The sequence below is a fragment of the Podarcis tiliguerta genome, assembly GCF_965153285.1.
Source record: "Podarcis tiliguerta genome assembly, chromosome: 1".
In the NCBI taxonomy this organism is placed as follows: domain Eukaryota; kingdom Metazoa; phylum Chordata; class Lepidosauria; order Squamata; family Lacertidae; genus Podarcis; species Podarcis tiliguerta.
This window is the reverse complement of record NC_139534.1, coordinates 96,830,134-96,848,957: the sequence shown is the minus strand read 5'-3', so window position 1 is coordinate 96,848,957 and position 18,824 is coordinate 96,830,134. Positions and strand designations below refer to the sequence as shown.

The following is an 18,824-nucleotide window of genomic DNA, read 5'->3' as shown; positions in this document are numbered from 1 at the left end:
CATGTCTATATTTTTATAACCAGATCTTCGCTAAAACAGCTTGAATAGCAAGCCACCAATGAAAAACCCTTTCCCCCTTTGCTATAACCAGAGGCTGGGGACAGGTTGTGCTGTTGGCTTCCTTTGAGTTTTATGGGGCACCAGTAGAAAGAGAGCAGGCTAGCAGTCCTATCTAGGAAAAGTCCAACTAATCGGTTTAGCATAAATAATATAACATGTTGTTCAGTGTGTAAACAATGTTTACAGAGGCACAAGAAGCCACCTTAGCTAGCAGTATGGAAGCTCCAGGCTATGGGAATAATTGGGCCTGCAAGATCTTCTCATTTGGCCCATAATGCCATTTTGGCCGACATTTGCCCTACACTTGAAAGACCTGGCTCAGCTGAAAGGCACTGGACTGTGCACAGTGCTGTATGCTGAGCTTTGCAAAGCCCAGTGATCAGTGGGTGGGTACAGTAGAGCTTGCAAAGTGCTCTGCACAGGATTTCACAAGACTCAACCTTCAGCTGAACATTGGATCTTGTAAAGTCCCACACATAGTGGTCCGTAAGACCCTACCAGCTGACTGTTAGATCTTTGTAGGCTATGCCTTTGCCTCCAGAGTTTGGTGTCATTGTGCAAGCAGAAGTTCTTCCATTCATGCAATTATTTAGCTGAATGCCACCCTGTATTGCCTGCTGTGAAGACAGATGCAAATAATAAATTTAGCTTCTCTGCAATTTCTTTATCCTCCCTTAGCACACCTTAGACTCCCTTGTTATCCAAAGGTCCAGCCACTTCCCTAGCCAGTCTTTTGAGGTATTTAAATATTTTTTGTTGTTGGCACTTTGCCAAAGTTTGTTTCCCCTTTTTGTTCTCATTTGGACATGACTTCTGTTTTCCAAAAGAAGCCTTCTTCCATCTAATAGTTTATCTGATTCTGCTCATTAACAGAACTGGCATCCTCTTGGTCCTGGCGGTACCATTCTTAATCTGTGACTCATCTGAATGGTCTGCTTGCCTTTGTGGTGTACACTGTAGAGGATGAGAGGGGGAGTCAAAGGATATTGCAGTGGAAACTTCTGGGAAAAGAGATTTTACATTTTGGGGTACATCTTCTGCATGGATTGCCTTGCATAAATTGTCTCAGATTATGTTTATTATGAGCTTTTAAAATAATGTGTAGATCAGCTCAGACTGTTCTATTGGGCCTTGCTTAGAAGGTTCTGATTCACAGAAACACTGGGAGATGTTCTTGACCTACTACAGGCTCTAGATTCCCTGCCAGGGATGTAGGCATTATACCTAATGCATCTACTCTGGAAACCAGGCACAAATATTAAGGACTGTGCTGGCTGATTCATTGTATTTCATCAGTTTAGTTCTAAGAACTCCAGTTTAATTTGCTGGCCTCTTTTCTAGATAGCCTTGCCCAGGCAGGTGCATTATGTGACCCATGAGAGCAGCAACATACGGTAACCAGAATGCACAACGGTGATAAGATAAAATATGGCCATATCTTTATTGACAGTAGCAGCAGGCAGGGCAAGGGTTGGCATGGCACTGGGTCCCAGGATTAGCTCATCATTCCACAAGCCCCATGTTGATGGAATGGATCCTCTGGGTTTGGGTCACTCCGAACCTGTACAACGGGAGTCGCCCAGTGTTGAACCTTGCTGTGGTACAAGCCAAGCAAATAAGGCCTCACCAGGGTGCAGATTCCAACCAGGCAGACACCGAACCCACACTTGGGTTTGCCATGGTCAATTCTCCCATCAGGACCCTTATGGGGGGGGGATATACTATGTTGACCTTGACCAATGCTATTTCCACCTTCATAAAAAACAACGTTATTCCGCCTAACAAGGGAAAGCCATAATTCCACTGAGGGAAAGTCGGGAATAAAACCCCCAACCAAATGCCAATCAGGGAGAGAGAGAGAGAGAGAGAGAGAGAGAGAGAGAGAGAGAGAACTCTTTCCAGCCCTGTCAACCAGCGACCGAAAATTGCTCAGTAAAGACTCTAACCTGAGGGTGGGGCGGGCAGGAAGCTCTCAAAGCAAAATGGCTGTGAGCTCCAGGGGAAGCAGCATTATAGACTTTCCCCTCCCTTCTGCAGCAAGGGCTCATGAGCCCATCACACAAAGAAGATACTGAACAAAACCTTGCCCAGGATTCTGCTCCAATCTATGGACCACAATGCCTTCTGGGTAAAGGAGTCCCATGCTTACTGGGCACAGAACAGGGCTTCTAGATCAGTTTTGTCACGCTTATCAATCACCAAAGCGTGTTCTCCTTCAGGGAGAGCACGTGTTGCGGTGGGGTCTACTGAGCCACCCCTCTGTTACCAGGCAGGGTCTCTAAAGATGGCCTGGGGCAGTGATTGGTTCACTGGGTTGCTGGGGTAAAAGTTATGTTGCAATTTTGGTGGGAGGGGTAAAAGGTTTAAATACTCTGCACGCAGCCTTGTACTTTCTCTTTTGCTGCGTGCAACGGATCACCCGCCCACCTGCCCTAGAGTAAGGGGTTGTTGCGTTGACCTTGCTATTGCCTGTCATGGGGGTCGTCTGCCTTTGAGCAGGGGCCTGGTAGGAATTTTTCCACCTGGCAAATTGGCTGGCTGGGTGGTTTTTGCCTACTGCATAGCAAATCGTCACAACTTGTAAGGTTGTGGTTAGGCATTGGTTATAAATCTGGTGGAGGAGGGGTCAGGATAGGCTGTGCCTGCCCCTCCATGGTTGCTGCGGAAAGGGAATTCCGTTAAAGGAATCCTGGGGCTTGCCATCTTTTCGTCCAATCCCTGGAATGGGACTAGGGCCGGCAAGCCTTCGGGGAGCAGGCGGATGAGAATTGAGGGTCTGTGTCTCAGCTCCAATGCCTCCCCGACTTGCTTTCCCCCGCACTGTCTTTCGGTGGTGCCCGGAAGTCAGTTCTGTCCCCAGGCGGCGGGACAGATAGTCTTAACCAATGGCTAAACAACCACTCACGGTTAGTATTTGAATAAAGTTGTGGCCAAAATCATGCCAAAAATCTTAAACAAAAATTACGTGTCTGTTGTGAGTTATTTGGGGGGTGGATTGGGGACCTCGACACGCAACTATATCTATCTCTCTCTAGCTATCCACACACACACATTCTCCTATTTCCTATTTTCCACATCTTCTGTGGAAGAGAAAATAGCTTCATCTTATTTAATTTAGTGCCTTTATTATAATTGCTTTGTTTTTTCGAATCAGAACTGGTATCCTGTTTTAATATGGTGTTCAATACTCTCTGGTCTTGATGAACAGGCTAGAGCTTCCTCTTCTGGTTTATGTTGATCCAATCCCCCTTTTATTTTTCTCTCACTCTGAATTAATTTGCCCTGACTGCTTTTACCCACTCTCAATTAATATATTAATTTACAATAAATTAATTAATCCCCCCCGACAACTGTTTTAGGGGCACCACAACTCATATTAATGGTGGACTGCCCATTCTAATTAAAATCAATACATAGCCCTTAATGCATTTACTCCTATCTTTACCACGAAAACTAGCTCACCAGGAAGAAGTCATTTAATCACTGGACTGGGTTGATACGTGTGATCTTGACGAAAGATTAGATGTTTGCATTTTGCAATGCAAGTATCAGCATGGCATTCACCATGGAAATATTAAATGTGTAAAGGTATGTGATTTATTTTTGCTGTAGCAACCTTATGCAGACATTCTAATTCTTACATCCAGGTACATTCCTACTCATACTTGGATTTATTATGTACAGCGAGGACCACATTCATTGAAACATATTGCCCTGCATAACACTTTCAAGAAGTGTTGTCTTCTCCTCTGGACCACTTCCAGAGATCCCTAATTTTCTCCTGATTATGCTCTGTAAGTGTTGATTTTCTTGGCTTTAGGTAACATTTTGAAATACTCTTTTGACATATTGTATTAGTTCATGGTCTTGTACTTTATTACCGTATTTTTCGCTCTATAAGACGCACCAGGCCACAAGACGCACCTAGTTTTTGGAGGAGGAAAACAAGAAAAAAAATAATCTGAATCTCAGAAGCCAGAACAGCAAGAGGGATCACTGCGCAGCGAAAGCAGCGATCCCTCTTGCTGTTCTGGCTTCTGGGATAGCTGCATAGCCTGCATTCGCTCCATAAGACGCACACACATTTCCCCTTACTTTTTAGGAGGAAAAAAGTGAGTCTTATAGAGCAAAAAATACGGTATATGTTTGACGTATGGTTTACAAAACACCTTGAGTTTAAAAAGTAGTATACAAGTATACATTTGAATGTATAGGGAAACTTTTTAGGGAAACTTTTTAAGGTTTAATGTTTGTTCTATATTTTTATATATGCTGAAAGCTTCCCAGAGTGGCTTCCCAGAGTGGCTGGGATGGGCAGGGTACAAATAATAAATTATTATTATTATATTATTGTTATAAGTTTATTAAATAAATAAGCAAGACAGTTTCTTTTGACCACTGGATGACTTTTTCAAATAGATGTGTAGATCCGTAGGCCATTTTGCACCCTTACCAGGCTGGCAAGAGTCTCGGAGCAAGTGTGCTCCCTTGCACCATGCAAATAAAATCTTCCCTTGGGATGAAGGCCAGTTTTAAAATGTAATAGTAGGTAGTTGTAATCATCATCACATGTGAGACGAGAGCTCTGTGGTGACACCCGATTGTACACACGCCCAAGGAATGTTTGTCGGGAGCTCCCATGTTTTAGTCACAGATACAGTATACTGTATTTTTCGCTCTATAAGACGCACCAGACCACAAGACGCACCTAGTTTTTGGAGGAGGAAAACAAGAAAAAAAATATTCTGAATCCCAGAAGCCAGAACAGCAAGAGGGATCGCTGCGCAGTGAAAGCAGTGATCCCTCTTGCTGTTCTGGCTTCTGTGATAGCTGCGCAGCCTGCATTCACTCCATAAGACGCACACACATTTCCCCTTACTTTTTAGGAGGGAAAAAGTGAGTCTTATAGTCTTATAGAGCAAAAAATATGGTATATGGTAGAGAAGTAGAAGGTTTCATTTGGCCTGTTAAATGTTTGAACCTTGCTGCAGAATATGTGAGAAGTTCATTATGGCTTACTCTCCTCTAGTTCCTAAGGATACTCAGAGTCTTCTGGTTTATGAGGACATTCTACTGCTTATTTTGTCTGATGCCCACCCCAAAGGTTATTATCCACCATCATTTATGCCATTTCCAGGGTTTTAGGTGCTGATAATTTTGAAAGGCTCCTAATAACTTTGAACGGCAATCATCTACAGAAAGAATTTCAACTCCAAACATCCCATTTCTCCATGTGGCAGTTGAGGGGTTGCTCTCTGGAGAGTTACATCAGGGGACACACACTCCCTAGGTGCTAATTGCTTCTCATTCATACTGATACCGTCCTTCATTTAAAAGCACGCAAGGAGTAATGGCCCAGTAAATCTGAAGGCCAGGCCAGTTGGTGCTTTGAGTGAGATATACTGAGGTAAGAAATCAACTTCTTAGGTTTAGGAGCCTCCTGAGCTTTTTCTTTTTAATCAGACTATTGATTTCCCTCCCAACATTCATTGTCTAAAACTTGATCACTGATATACTTTTCACCTTCCTACAATGAAACACTTGGGAAAGCTCCATAAAATACCTGGAAAATGCCCATTGAAAACACAAATCTACCATTTTTTAGCTGGGAAAAAATAGCTCTCGTCTCATAGGTAAACTATGAGAATTGAGAAGTACATTGCTTTGACATTTATGGGTCCTTTTATGTTGCTGTTTACTACTACAAGCTGCGCAAAGCATAGGGGTCTAGCCATTTAAAATGTGTGGCTCGCCTGGTTTCTTATATAAGAATGTTAAAAGTTACACTAGTAAAGACCTGTGCTGAACAAAAAGTATTACGGAATTCTGTATACATAAATGACTTTTGCTCTCTCTAACAGTGGCTTTTAACTTTTAACAGAATTGTTCCTGCTTCTTGGTGGCTCCACTGGGGTACAAATGAACAACATAAATCATATGTATGACATCAGCAAAGTTTTGGGCACTGAAAAGAAGTGAAACAATAATTTATTTATTCATCACCATTGTTTGCCATGCCCAAGCAGCTTGAAGGAGCCACATACAGGGCTACTCATTCCCTATGAGGATGTAGGCTTGACAGGCAGAGAATGTGAGTTACCCAAAGCCATGAAGTCAGCCTTGTGGCAAAGTTATAATTTGAGAACAGTTTCCTCTAGTTCAGGTATACTGCTGTATCTACTACACCACAGTGGCTGTTCAATTGTGGACAAATGCGTGTCTAGAAATATAAAGTGGTACCTCGGGTTACAGACGCTTCAGGTTACAGACTCCGCTAACCCAGAAATAGTACCTCAGGTTAAGAACTTTGTTCTCATCCTAACAGAAATCATGTGACGGTGGCGCAGCGGCAGTGGGAGGCCCCATTAGCTAAAGTGGTGCTTCAGGTTAAGAAGAGTTTCAGGTTAAGTACGGACCTCCGGAATGAATTAAGTTCTCAACCCGAGGTACCACCGTACAGGCATTTTGCGCGCGTTCAAAGAATGTGCAATCAAGCATGTGAGCATCACTGTGAACCTGGAAGTTGCAGGAAAAGATTGTGGAACTGGGGTAGGGATGTAATAGAGAGTGCTTATGTGCACTCTGACAATGCGCATGAAAACCTGGAACATAACCTGTGCATGTGGCCATAGTGTAGATGAAGCAGCTGTGTGGTAACCCTGATGAACTAGCATTTATGTCTTTTGTGTTTTTATATTGTAAACCACCCTATGATCATCATATAAAGGGCGGTATTTAAATATAATTTAGTAGTAGTAGTATTTGTAGGAGTATGAACACTTAAAGTGTGTTTACCCTTCCTTACACTTGAAAAAGTCTGCTAAACACAAAAGAAAAGTGATGTTTAGAGAGGAAGGGGGGAAAGCATTAGTTCTTCTTAATATATATTTGGTTAGCCCCCAGCAATCCAAACACCTCAGAAGAGACTGTCAATGTTGACCTTACAGAGTGGATCTTCTCAGGCCTAGCAGAAATCTGCAGTCACCTCAGCAAACTTTTCATGGGAAGCAAGGCTGGGTTTGGGTGGGGACATGCCAGCATCACACACACACACACACACACACCCGAGCTACTGCGGGGTGTGCATAGTTCAAAAACATGGCTGCAATGGGTTCTGTGAGCCAGTTAACCAAGTGCAACCTCCTGCCTGTGACTGGCATGTGCTGAGATCACTGCTGGATTGTACCATATATGGGGCTGTCTCTGGTTTACCACAATTCTGTGCTCTTTGCTCAAAATAAAGCCAAATAACATACAGTTATGGGACATGTGTAGAGTAACAGTTGAACCATACTACATGGCAACACTTGGCTACTCAGTTTACCTTGAAGTGGCCTTCTGGAGCTTGTTGGTGACATGTCCAGGTGTATTTCAGGGTAGCATCACACAGCCACTCCCAGAAAAGATGACCCTGATTCTCTTTTGCACAGGTTCTGATGGCCTTGGGAAGGAAAGAAAGGGGTGTTAGCCGTGGATAGTTGTAATGGTGTTTTGTCTTGCTTCCTGATGATTCTCTTTCTCACAGGACTGTTGGTAACAGTGACCTTTGGGAGGATGGAGTTCTTAAGCCTTTTTTAAAAAAGTATGAATATCACACTTTTCAAAACAAACACACACATACACACATGTGATTTGGACTAGCAATGGGGAAGAAGTGAAATTTGTTTTGCATTTTAATGCAAACTTCTGATATCTTCATTTTTCCAAATTTTGTGATGCTGTTTTCCAATCAAGTAGGCATGTACAAAAATATGTTTATTAGGGGAAACCATGCATAAAAAAATCCATATATTAGGGGGAAAATATTGTCATTGTATAAGGAGGAATTGCTTCCCAAACTGTGTAAATTATGAAAGAAGTGCACTGAAATGCTGATGAATTTTTATGAGGGTATCCCCGACCCCCCAAAATCTGCAAACTGATACAGAAATGTGGAGACTTCACCTTCGGATTGGAAAGAGATGAGAAACTGAGACAAGCTGAAATTGACAAATCTGTTCAACCACAGTTGGACCTTGGTTTTCTTTTCTAAAATGCTGAGAGAAACCTTCACGTGGCTTCACTAAACAAAGTCCTCTTTTTGGGAGATCCTTCCCCCCAAACCCCAGGCAAATAATAATATCCATATGAGGAAATGTAACCCCTCCAAAAGTATGTAATCCAGTTCCCGAGAATGTAGACTCATGTATGAGTATTCTGTTGAGTATTCAGTACTGAAAGCAGAGTGCTGCATATGCAGAAAGTTTTACAAGAGGGATAGACTGTTCTCTTATTGGGTGTTTAGAATGATTTCAGAACACTAATGGCATGTGTCATCAGTTCACAAAAGGCATGGGGAATAAAGCTTTGGTAAAGAAAAATACATATTTACATTTCTTTTGGGCACATAAGTTGGGCACCTTTATTATGAAGAAATGGAGAATCACTAGATGGTAATGAGATTCCTAGAAGACAGAAAATGCCAATTTACCGAAGGAAAAGAGGCAGATGAAAGGAAGATGTAGTCTATTGGAAAAAAATACACATACATTAAAAATAAGGAATACAGAGGGACTGTCAGCCTGCACTGATCAGGTTAGACAGATAGAAATTAATTATATTTTGTCTAAGAGGCTGCCTCTGTAGCCTTGGTCCATTTTAAAAAGCACATTAGAAGATTTTTCAAACTTGCTTTCCAATTACCTTGGATGGCAGGCAAAGTGCTTTGAAACAAAACTCATTTTAAATTGGTAAATGCAACCAATCCCAACTGACAGCATTTTCAAAATTCATAACATTCTGCTACTGGTCAAACTAATTCTAAAGGGGATACACATTATAACAGTCCTTTATTAAGGAGAGCGCAAAGGGGCCAATAGTACAGAGACACGGCAGAAATTTTTAAGACAGATAAGTGTGGAAAGGAGAAATCGGTGGAACGTCTGCTGAGGAGGAAACTATTTTTGAGTCAGAAATAGGCACTGGGAAATTAAACATCTATGCACAGTCTAGGCTTATTTTGTTGGCAGTTATTTGGACTGCTTCTACTCCTTTTGTCCCCTCTGAACAAATATATGAAGAAATTGCAATATATGTATTTTTGAAAAAGATATACATGGCATTTCTGTCATGGAAGCCTTAGAAGACACACCAGTCAGTAGACAATAACAAATACAACTAATTTTAGTACCGAGTAGTGATTAAACTATACAGTGAAAATGATCCACACTTTCTAGTAAGACTATGTGGTAACTCCAAATGGGCCTTGAATCAATTTGGGCCAATTTGGTTTGACCTACGGTTTAGCTAGAATGGGTTCAGGAAGCCCCAGATTACCCTGGGTCAGATCAGGTCCACCCTGAGTGATCTGGGTATGTCAAGGGGGGCTGTTGGGTGGTGAGCAGTGGTGGAAGAGATGCATATGGGCAGCCTACATATGTCTTCTTCTCCCATGTTTATTTGGGGTTTTAAACCCTAATTCAACACTGTGTGAGATGTGGGTGGTGCTGTGGTCTAAATCACTGAGCCTCTAGGGCATGCCAATCGGAAGGTTGGCAGTCCGAATCCACATGACACGGTGAGCTCCTGTTGCTTTGTCCCAGCTTCTGCCAACCTAATGGACCTACCCCACAACATAGACCACTACTCCCTATATGTTTATTCAGAAGTTTCCAGTTGTGTTCAAGAGCTTTCCTCTTTAGTACAGTCTTACCTTGGTTGTCAAACGCCTTGCAACTCGAATGTCTTGGCTCCTGAACACCGCAAACCCAGAAGTGAGTGTTCTGGTTTGTGAAAGTTCTTTGGAACCCAAATGTCCGACACTACTTCCACCGCTTCCAATTGAGTGCAGGAGGCTCCTGCAGCCAATCAGAAGCCGCATCTTGGTTTTCGAATGTTTTCAGAATCGAACGGACTTCTGGAATGGATTCCATTCAAGAACCAAGGTACGACTGTAAGTTTGTTTAGGATTGCAACTTTAGAGTGGGAAGATATACAGGAATCAGTAAGGATGGTTTTGTTACTTCCACTTGGGTGCTGTCATGTTTAAACTAAGATTATTTTAATACTCTTTGGATTTCCCTGCTTTTCTTTGTAACTTACCTCCTGGTTCAAAAAACAAACTTTGCAATCCAGGTTCCCTTTTATAGAATTGCCAGTAGGAAAAAATCAGAGAATTTGAAAGAATCATTAGCACAATGTACTTTAATAAGGTTGTAATTAAAGCTTACAGGCATTGGAATAATAGGCTGTGTACTGGTTTTACATGGCTGCCTTGAGAAATACATGCATTTATTAACTACTAATGGTGTGATTTACCATTGAGTTGTGTTGCTATTACTACTGCCTCTTTCTGAGCTCCCAGGGCATGCTGTAGGAGGAAGACATCAATCACATTTATGTCATACGGACTTAGATTGTATTGTCGTCTAGCCGCTTGGATTAAAGCTCATTGTCGAAAAGGTTCTGTTGCATTGTGATACTGCTTTATTTACATACTCAAGTGCCCCCTCCCTTCTGTTCCTCCTATTTTAGACACCGATCACAGTATTAAATTTATATTTTCTGTGATACATGTGTTGGTATTTAATATCCTATGTCATTTCACACTCTCTGGGGAATAAGGCTGGCCACAAAATAAATTTTCTGGGAAAGCAGCTATCAGGACAAAAAGATAGTGATTTGTTTTTATTAAACAGTTTTATTATATGCAACAGAGATTGGTCAACATTTAATTGCAAATCTTTTTAAAAAATAAAAATAAAAATCCCAGTGCTTCTTTAGCATGACAGGGAGCTTATCTTGAAGCTTTGAAGACCCCATTTGTATGGTTGCAAAAGACAACATGGCTCCTTCACTTTTTACAGTTGTGTAGAAAGAGAAATTCAGCAGGTAAGGCTTGCATAACAAGTTTTCAAAGTTGCAGGAGAGCTGTTCTGTTTTGCACTTGATCACCCAAACTACTTCTGCAAAGGTGCGACTGTGACATTGTCAATTTGGCTATCAGGATGCAGGTGGGGAAAAAACTGATACCCAGATGCAGATGCACAGCGTGGCCCACAGATTGGGGCCAAGGAGAGAAAGAGGTTAGTTTTTCTTTTCTTTTTAGCTTTCCCCATTCAGCATGTCCTGCATGCCCCCACACCCCTGAAATTGACCAGGGTTTTCTGGGGGGTGGGAGCAGAACAGGAGAGGGAGAGAGGAGGAGTACTGTTCCATCTGGCAAGCAGAAGTCTTTATGAAATGGGGCCTCATTTGTTTACAGGGCTTTAAACACTAATGTGAGCACCTTGAATTGAGGCTGGAAACAAACTCGGCAACCAATGCAGCTGCTTTAAAATAGAGGTTATGTGCGTTCTAAATGGAATCCCAGCCAGTAATCTGGATGCTGTATTTTGGACCAGTTGAAGTTTCTGAGTCTTCTTCGAGGGCAGACCCATGTAGAGCATGTCACAATAAGCCAGTCTGGAAGTTACTAAAGCATGGAGTACAATGGCTGAATCATCTCTTGAAAGGGTCATAGCTGGTGTATCAGTGGCAGTTATTCCTAGCCAGACATTCCTAGCCAATGAAGTCTCATGAGCCTCCAAAGGCAATATTGGATCCATTAGTATCCCCAGTCTATGGGCCTGTTCCTTCTGTAACCTGGTCCAGAGCAAGCCATCTCCTCACCTCTTGAACCCAAGAAATTCAGCCCCAGAAGGATTCAGAAGAAGAAGAGTTTGGATTTGATATCCCGCCTTTCACTCCCTTTAAGGAGTCTCAAAGCGGCTAACATTCTCCTTTCCCTTCCTCCCCCACAACAAACGCTCTGTGAGGTGAGTGGGGCTGAGAGACTTCAAGGAAGTGTGACTGGCCCAAGGTCACCCAGCAGCTGCATGTGGAGGAGCGGAGACACGAATCCGGTTCCCCAGATTACGAGACTACCGCTCTTAACCACTACACCACACTGGCTCAGCCAACTTTTGCTCTCCTCATCTAGCCTCCTCATGCTCCAATGAAGCATTAATCATCCCTTGACCTATCCAGGCAATCCTTTGACTAGCTCTAAGAAGTCAAGTTGAGCAAGAGTGAAGAATACAGGTGCTTGACTGCATCGCTGCAAGCACCTTGTCCGCATCCTCAAAAATGATCCAGCTCAGATAAACAGACAGTGCTCTGAATGCTTCTAAAGGACTTGCTCTGTAGCATCAAATTCTATCAGAATATGAGTGGGGTTTTATTACTGAAGTGCTCAAAATTTGTCACAGAAGACTTCCAAGGATGTCAGAGCAATGGTCTCCCAGCCAGAAGACAAAAGCAAATTCACCACTAAAAAATGGGAACTGCATATGGGTTTTCTGACCTAAAAACTGTAATGCAGCTTCCAGAACAGCACATGTATAACATTGGTCAGATTGGGTTGTATCCAATACCGTTCCTCCAATCATGTTCCAGTGGAAATCAGCAAAAATCTCCTTCCACGCTTACATTCACAGAAGTTTTTGCCGGGTTGAAGAGATTTCTGTGATGGAAAGGACTCAGTTAGATACAGTACACTGCCTTTAATGATTTTTGTTGGGGAGAGAGAAATCTGAATCCTCTACTTCCCGTTCGCTTCCTTTAAATATGTGATCTGCTCTGTCTCTGGCTCATGGGTCGAACTTTTCATCCTTGTATTGAAAAGCACACACCACACCCATTTACCCTTGCTGGATTGAGACCATTGTGTTTGGAACAGGGGTAAAGTATTAAATTTTCACTTATATAGCACAATAGGGTGTTGTTTTTTTAAATTACCTATGTTTCAGTAGTTAATAGGACTCACTGAAAACAACCAGTTTTTCTTAATGTTAATTAAAGGAGAATTAAGGTCAACTCTATTTTATTTAACTGTCACTACCAAGAACCAACTCTTCTTCATTAATCCAAAACATCCAGGACAGCTTTCCCCCTATTAATATAGGTATATATATGAAGTGCTTATCATTTGTAACCAATCACTGCCTCCTCTAATGGATATTTGAAACCCTTATTGATTTGGTAGATTTGTTTCAACTAAGGTCAATAATGATAAATGACTTGCGTTCTGCATGAAGTGACTTGGGACTTTTGAATTAAATGATTGTAATTATCTGTAGTTACTCTGTAACTGCAACTGTTACTGGTAGTGACACGATGCCCATCTATTTGTAATGAGGACATTTTCTGACCTTTTACTGTTTCCAAGTTCCTTTAAGACTTTTGAAAGTTAGACAAGAGCTGACCAAACATTGGGTGCCTGGAAGGACATCCCTACCTGGTGGTTATTTGTTGAGTTATATTATGCAGCCAAATCTCACTTTAATGTTGGTCTTGGCTATAAAATAGGTGTCTGGAGGACATGTCCTTCGGTCTTGCGTGATAAATTGGTTGATAGGCAATTAGGTAAGCAAGACTACTTATTCTTTCTCTCCCCAATTGTGATTCCCAGAAATTGTGATATTCAGAGGCACATTCCTTCCAACAGCGCAGGTAGAACATACCGTATTTTTCTGTGTATAAGACTAGTTTTTCCCCCCTTTAAAAGAATGTTAAAAATTATAGGGTGTCTTATGCGCAGATAGTGACTCCCCCCATTTTCTTAAATCCGGGTCCTCAAAAATAGGGGGCAACTTATACATAGGGGCGTCTTATAGGCGGAAAAATATGGTAACTATCATGGCTGGTAGCCATTGATAATCTTATTCTTTATAAGTAAGGAAGGCAGTTGGAAGTAGAGAAGCTTTAACTGAGCAATAAGAAGGAATAATAATAATAATAATAATAATAATAATAATAATAATAATTTATTTATGCCCTGCCCATCTGGTTCGGCTTCCCCAGTTACTCTGGGCGGCTCCCAATTGAATATTAAAAACACAAAACAGTATTAAACATTAAAAACTTCCCTAAGCAGGGCTGCCTTCAGATGCCTTTTAAAAGTAGAATAGTTGCTTATTTCCTTGACATCTGATGGGAGGGCGTTCCACAGGGCAGGTGCCACTACTGAGAAGGCCTTCTGCCTGGTTCCCTGTAACCTCACTTCTCTCAGTGAGGGAACCGCCAGAAGGCCCTCAGCACTAGATCTCAGTGTCTGGGCTGAACGATGGGGGTGGAGACGCTCCTTCAAGTATACAGGGCCGAGGCCGTTTAGGGAAGAAGGTGAGAAAGAAGAGCCTATGCTAGCAGTCTTCATATGTGCGTGAATTTGGTTGCTTCCATAACAGTTGAAAAAATATCTCTTTACCCAGGAATTTCCCCAACCATTAATACCAATTCCTGCCATTCCGTGACTGATATTTTAACATTATTTTATTTTGACTGATATTTAATTTTGTGTTATTGAATTGGTTTTATTCTCAAAAATAAAAGGTGGTATACACATTCCACTGATAAATAAATGGGAAACAATGATTGCCCTTCTACGGTTTGGAAGTGTATACTATTAAATCAGAAGATTTGCTACAGGACTTCAGGCATATGTTGGTCATCAAATTGCAACTGTGGATAGTTGCTCACTTTGCGTTCATTGATTGGCTGGTATAAGGACAGGCACCTCTCAAAACTATATTTGGAAGCCACTGTTTGTCTCAATCCATCACTTTCAGTGAGGCAGGGACAAAGAAAATCCATAGCATTTAGATTATACATTTACGCTGCAATTATTCTGGTTCAACAAAAATAATATCCAGTGGGATTGCATGAGCCAAGAAAGTGCATGCATTTAAATATAGTACATTTGGAACACAATGACATATGTCTGTCAGTATCAACTCACACCAATAAACTGCAAGTCACACTCCCTCCAATAGGCTGCAAACCTCTATTACAAGGCACACTTAATTTAATTAATCCGCTTGGCTGTCTCTACTCAGCAGGAACCTTGTAATGAAATAACAAGCAATAACATATCCCTCAGTCCCAAGGGATAGAGTCCCTTTGGGTCAAGGTTGGAATCAGTGGAAAAGGAAGGTCAGGGAGCTTATGTTGAAACTCTTGCTATGCCATCAGATTGAACTTAAATTCACGTTTCTTAAATTCACGTGGTAGCCTATTTTCTTTTACTTCTTCAAATACTCATGCACTCTGTAGTCTTGCAGAGCAATTGTGAGCATGAGACAAAGAGTGCTGTGAGATAAAGAGACAAAGAAGTATATGTTTTAAATTTTTTGTGTACTTTTATTTTACAGTAATTCATGTGAATATGTGTTATGGCATCTTGTTGCTTAGGAAACATATTTTCTTTTAATCAAGAGAATCACAAAGGATTGAATTGTTTGCCTCCAGCTAAGGTCTTAAGATTCTGCTTGAAAACTTCATTGCAGTGAGTAGAATTAGGGTAATGCATTCTTCCTCCTTCCCCCTTCTTCTTCTTTTGAAAAAAGGTTTTTATTTAAAAGATTTTTACACACAGAACAATAACCAACACACTTGTCTCCAAAGATCTAGAAACAGAAGAGTAATACATTCTGGAAACTGGATAATGGTGTGAGAGGCTGGTGTGTAAGACTTTACTTTTTTCCCTATACAGTGGTATCTTGGGTTACATGCGCTTCAGGTTATATACGCTTCAGGTTACACACTCCGCTAACCCAGAAATAGTACCTCGGGTTAAGAACTTTGCTTCAGGATAAGAACAGAAATTGTGCTCCGGCGGCGCGGCAGCAGCAGGAGGCCCCATTAGCTAAAGTGGTGCTTCAGGTTAAGAACAGTTTCAGGTTAAGAACGGACCTCCGGAACGAATTAAGTACTTAACCCAAGGTACCACTGTATTGTTTCCCTTTCAATGATATCCCATCTTTCTTCCATTATGGAACCTAAAATGGTTCACAGATTGCTCCCAAGAGGTCCTCCATCCAGACACTGACCCAAATCTGACCTGCTGACCTTCAGTAAGGTGGTAGTCTCATGAGTCTTTAGACAATGGGACTGAGTAGAATGGTGGGAAAGTAATGGAGAGGTGACAGCTCTGTCCCTCTTATAAATTTATTTTGGCCCTATGTTGTTGGGGGAAATGGTGTTCCATCTCCTTGCAGGAGTGGGTTCCTTGAAGCATTGTGTTTTCTCAGACTTGTATGAGACTGTATTGATAACTAACCAGCATTCTTTAAAATGAAGTTCTGCTCTCCTTAGTAATCTGCTGCTTGAATGTTCTCCTTTCTTGTTTGGCTTATTGTGTTATACATGGTATTGAATATTTTATTGTATAAATGAATGTTAGAAGAATGCCGGAATGAAGTTATATGGTTTTAGCAGAAATGTTATAAAGAATTAAGCAAAAACTGATTGTTAATGGGCCAAAGTGGAAAATTTAAAGTTAGATTGTGTTAAGATAAATTATAGAACAAAAAATTGAGAAAGATGGAAAGGATTTGCTGAAATAGCTAATTGAACTAGAATACAAAAAAGGGAGGTGTGAGGAGGTCGATGAAACAAGTAAATGAAAGGTAAAGATATGGAAATATTGGATGTGTTTTTAAATGTTTTTGTTTTTCTTGTTGTTTTGATGTATGGTTTTTTTGTTTTTCTTTTTATTTTCGATGTATTGTTTGTTAAATTTTTTTATTGTTTTTTTCCTTTCCCCCCTGTAACTATTAAACCTTTAATAAATATTATTTTTTTAAAAAATATGAATATTTTATTGTATAAATATTGCTGAGAAAAAATCCTATATTTGTCTGTTCAGAAGTAAGTCCCCCTGAATTCTATGGACGTTCTCCCAAGTAAGTGTGTACAAGGCGGCAGCCATTTGGCTTCACCACAATGATGGCTCTCTCTTTCCTTGGAAATCTGCCAGTGCTCGAACCACTTTCTAAAACAGGTCTTTCACGGCCGGTGTTGAAGTTGTTAGCATTTGCTATATTTTTAATCTCCTTAATTAGATTTTATTTGAAGCTTAATGGAATCTTTTACATTTGCTTTTTAATTTTATTACTCCCTGTACCTAGCCCTCAAGGTATGGAGAGCTAACCGTTCAAATAAATAAATAAATGGAATGAGATTGGACAATTTCAAATTCAAGTTATAAAAGTTAAATTTTTTGTTTAGCTTTGTTCAAACTATCAGCAAGCATTATGCGGTTGAGTACCCACACTTTCTGCTCTTTCACTCATTGTAGCTTCTCTCCCCCTCTCTCAAAAACTCTCCTCTAACTGGAGACTGGCTCCAATTTAGGGTAATTTTATACAACCCCAGTTTCATTTCAATTTATAGAAATAATTAGAGCAAATTAGATCATGGGGAAAGTTTAATTAACTGGGCATAGTTTTGAATTAAAGTCCATTTCAGTGGAAATTGGAAAAGCCTCAGTAATTCAGTACTTCATTATAGCATGATTTAGCATCCTAGATTATAGGGGGGGGGGACTATATGTCAGCATACATGAAGCAGCAGATTGAGTGGCTATACTTCTCTGTGACCCATAGCTTTAGGCGTTACACATACCTACTGTGATACCTTAGGGATAGATTCCACATGCACTCATTTCAAGTATTCTTGAACCAATTTCTTGACTTCCAAACACTCTTCTCAGCTTCATTAGCATACTTGGATAGTCCTATAAAGTGTGTATAGCATACTTATTACTTTTTCCATATAATTAAATATGTACTGAATTTACTGTCAATGCTGGGGTTGGGGTGGGAAATCTATTGCCCAAGAGATTTAATTCAGCAACGCTTTACAAAAGTTACTAATTATAGTTAATTCTATTGGTATTTGAAATTTCATTAATCATGATGACTTAATTTGGATTAATGTGGATGTAATCTTCTAATTTGCTGAGAATTTAGAACTAATTTAAGATCAAATATTGGATAGAGTTATATATTAAAGGAAGTTCATTTTTGCTGTATAAGTCAGTCTTTTGCTTATAGATTTCCATGTAAATTGGTCAATATTGATCAGGAGTGTTTCCAATGGATCAGCAGCAGTGGAATCCTCCTTGGCAGAGAGAATTAATTGTATTTTAAGACATGCATAAAGTACTTTGTTCAATACCCAGATCTGCCACTTTTCACCAATGCTTAACTATAGGGCAGCTGGAGACATTTTACTGCCTGAGGTCAAGTAACAAATGCCTCTTCCTTTGCCTCTCAAGGAGCGCTCAAAGTTAGCTGTTATGTACTGAGTTGAATAGGATCCAAACTGCAGCAGTCTGATTGGTCCTAGAACAATAGGATTCAGAATGCAGCAGTCTGATTGGTCCTAGAACAATGCAGCAGTATGATTGGTTGGCAGGAACCACCCAATCATTCTCCAGATAGAAGCAAAACCACAACCTGATTGGCTTACAGTAGAATTCTGGAATTAGCCAATCATGTGCAGCCCATTGTGCAAATAATGTATATAAAGCAGATACTTTGAGGGGACATTCATTCATTCCTCCCCACCACTATGAGCTGAATAAAGAGCATGAAATCACTTTGCGACTCTGAGTATATTTCATTAGCCAAGTTATTTTCTCACCTGAGGCAGAAAAATCCCACATATACTTCCCAACTCCCATACAGTAAAAATACAACAACAAACAGCAACAAAATCAACCATTTGCTTTTCTTTCACGGCACCCAAGTTAGCTGTCTAACGGTAGAGCTGCGCCTAATGGGCCAAGTGTTTTAATGTGATCCAAAATCCCTGTATCTTGCCATGCACTCACAGCACTCTTATGGGAGTTTCCCATTCAATTAAATAAGGCTGATACTTTAGACATTAAGTGAAACAGCTGTGGGCATTAAGACACTCTGACATGGAGTGCCCACAAGAACAGGCTAGATCAGAAGAATACA

General features: G+C 40.8%; 1 protein-coding gene and 1 long non-coding RNA gene across 18 annotated transcripts in view; one reads left to right on the top strand and one right to left on the bottom strand.

Annotated features, from left to right (window-relative positions):
* Nucleotides 1-10,479, bottom strand: part of LOC310683593 (uncharacterized protein) — a 45,678-nt gene extending 35,199 nt beyond the window's left edge. For 8 of the 17 annotated variants that reach the window (XR_014514430.1, XR_014514431.1, XR_014514432.1 and 5 more), the window contains exons 1-2: nt 9,752-10,479; nt 7,385-7,501 (exon numbers count right to left, since the gene is read on the bottom strand). Coding sequence is in view for 2 of the 17 variants with exons in the window: in XM_083453636.1 (XP_083309762.1) it covers nt 7,385-7,501; nt 9,752-9,919 (285 nt within the window). In the remaining 15 variants the exon portion in view is untranslated. Of the gene's footprint in view, nt 1-56; nt 1,015-1,477; nt 1,622-5,036; nt 6,026-7,384; nt 7,502-8,431; nt 8,505-8,742; nt 8,808-9,751 lie in introns of those variants that run through there. The other 9 variants (XR_014514439.1, XR_014514440.1, XR_014514436.1 and 6 more) reach the window with 9 other exon arrangements.
* LOC310683752 overlaps nt 1-18,824 on the top strand; it is a 66,682-nt gene that overhangs the window by 18,321 nt on the left and 29,537 nt on the right. The gene's annotated exons all lie outside the window — the stretch shown is intronic.